At 46.7% G+C, this 1612-nt stretch overlaps 1 protein-coding gene across 1 annotated transcript; it reads left to right on the top strand.

Moving 5' to 3' along the window:
- Positions 1–12: 12 nt before the first annotated feature.
- PHALS_04985 (FOG: Transposon-encoded proteins with TYA, reverse transcriptase, integrase domains in various combinations) lies at positions 13–955 on the top strand (the record flags this gene model as incomplete). The annotated part of the gene is made up of 3 exons (XM_024722711.1): positions 13–57; positions 120–546; positions 600–955. The coding sequence occupies 3 exons, from the start codon at positions 13–15 to the stop codon at positions 953–955; spliced, it is 828 nt and encodes a 275-aa protein (XP_024573760.1).
- Between the last annotated feature and the right edge of the window lie 657 nt (positions 956–1612).

Genomic DNA, 1612 nt, shown 5'->3' on the forward strand with positions numbered 1-1612 from the left:
CGTCAAGCGTTTATGATGAAGGATGCGAAGCGCAAAGGACGACCAGCAAAGAAAATGGTGCGTGCCATAATTGCGGGAGACAAGGACATTGGGTCGCAGATTGCCCCTCGCGGATCCAGAACGATACTGAACGATATCGATTGCAGCGAGCAAACGTTGCACAATTTGAAGATTCTGGTGAATATCTTTTCGCAATTAGCGGTAGCAGTGACTCTGTTCAGGCGAATGATGTATGGCTGGTCGACGCAGGGGCGACTCAGCATATGACAAGCTCGAAGAAATTCATGAGGAACTACAAGGCGTTTTCTCCTATTGACGTACAACTGGCAGACGACGAAATCGTACAAGCTATCGGCAGCGGCGACATTGTCATGTCAATGGAGACTTCGCACGGAATAAAGAAGGGTGTGCTGACAAATGTGTGGCACATTCCCACGTTGTCAAGAAATTTATTCTCAGTTGGGCGCTTCACCAAGGACGTTGGGCCTGTTATCTTCGGCAAGGAAGGATGCTTCGCCGAGACAAAAGGTGTCAAGTGGAGGATTGGTGCACGCAAAGGAAAAGGATTGTTTCGACTTCATATGACTGAGCGAATACAGTCAAATCTACGACAATCAATAAGGATATGTCATATCTGTGGCATCTTCGTCATATTGGACATGACGGGTTGAGCGCAATCATCAAGAAGAATTTCGCTACTGGTATCGATATTGCGTCTGTAAACAAGTGGGAGATTTGTGATGGCTGTGCGCTAGGCAAGCAGACTCGTGTACGTTTTCGCTCAACGTCAGCGGATCGGGCAAGCAAGCTTTTGGAAGTCATACACAGCGATGTGTGCGGTCCTATGAAGACTTCAACATTTCGTGACAAGCGCTATTTTGTAACTTGCATCGACGACAATTCCAGATATTGCGTCGTGTATCTGATCAAGAATAAGTCAAAAGTGGTGGACTAGTTTGCAAATTTTGTTGCATTTGCAGAAAAACAGACCAGCAAACGCGTAAAATCACTTCGCAGTGACAACGGTGGTGAGTATACATAAGCAAAAATGGCCAAGTTCTGCTTGGATAAAGGAATTGTGTTCAAGTATACGCCACCATACACAGCACAGCTCAACGGGGTTGCGAAGCGTATGAATCGGACGCTGGTGGAGTGCGCACGTTGCATGTTAGAGCACGCTGGTCTTTCTAAACACTACTGGGGAGAAGCGTTTATGACGGCAATGTTTATCCGAAATCGGTGTCCATCGCGTGCTAAAAATCTCGAGAAGTCACCTTACGAGCTTTAGACGGGCCTAAAAGTATTTGGCTGCCACGCGTTCGTACACGTTCCAAAAGAGAAACGCTCGAAGTTGGACGCGAAAGCCGTGCTGTGCCGATTTTGGGCTATTCAGAGCACCAGAAAACGTATCGGTTTGAGGAGATATCAACCCGTTAAATCATCATGAGTCGTGACGCACAGTTTAAGAAGGCATTTTTGACGATGAAACCAAGGGCTACAACGAAGTTGTCACGATTCAAGATGATGACCAAGATGATGACGAAGGAATTTCGACAGACAATGACATGGATTCGGAAGCCGAGCAGACTGATGACCAAAACATTGTTACGGA

This window comes from Plasmopara halstedii (genome assembly GCF_900000015.1).
Source record: "Plasmopara halstedii genome assembly, contig: Scaffold_287, whole genome shotgun sequence".
NCBI lineage: Eukaryota > Oomycota > Peronosporomycetes > Peronosporales > Peronosporaceae > Plasmopara > Plasmopara halstedii.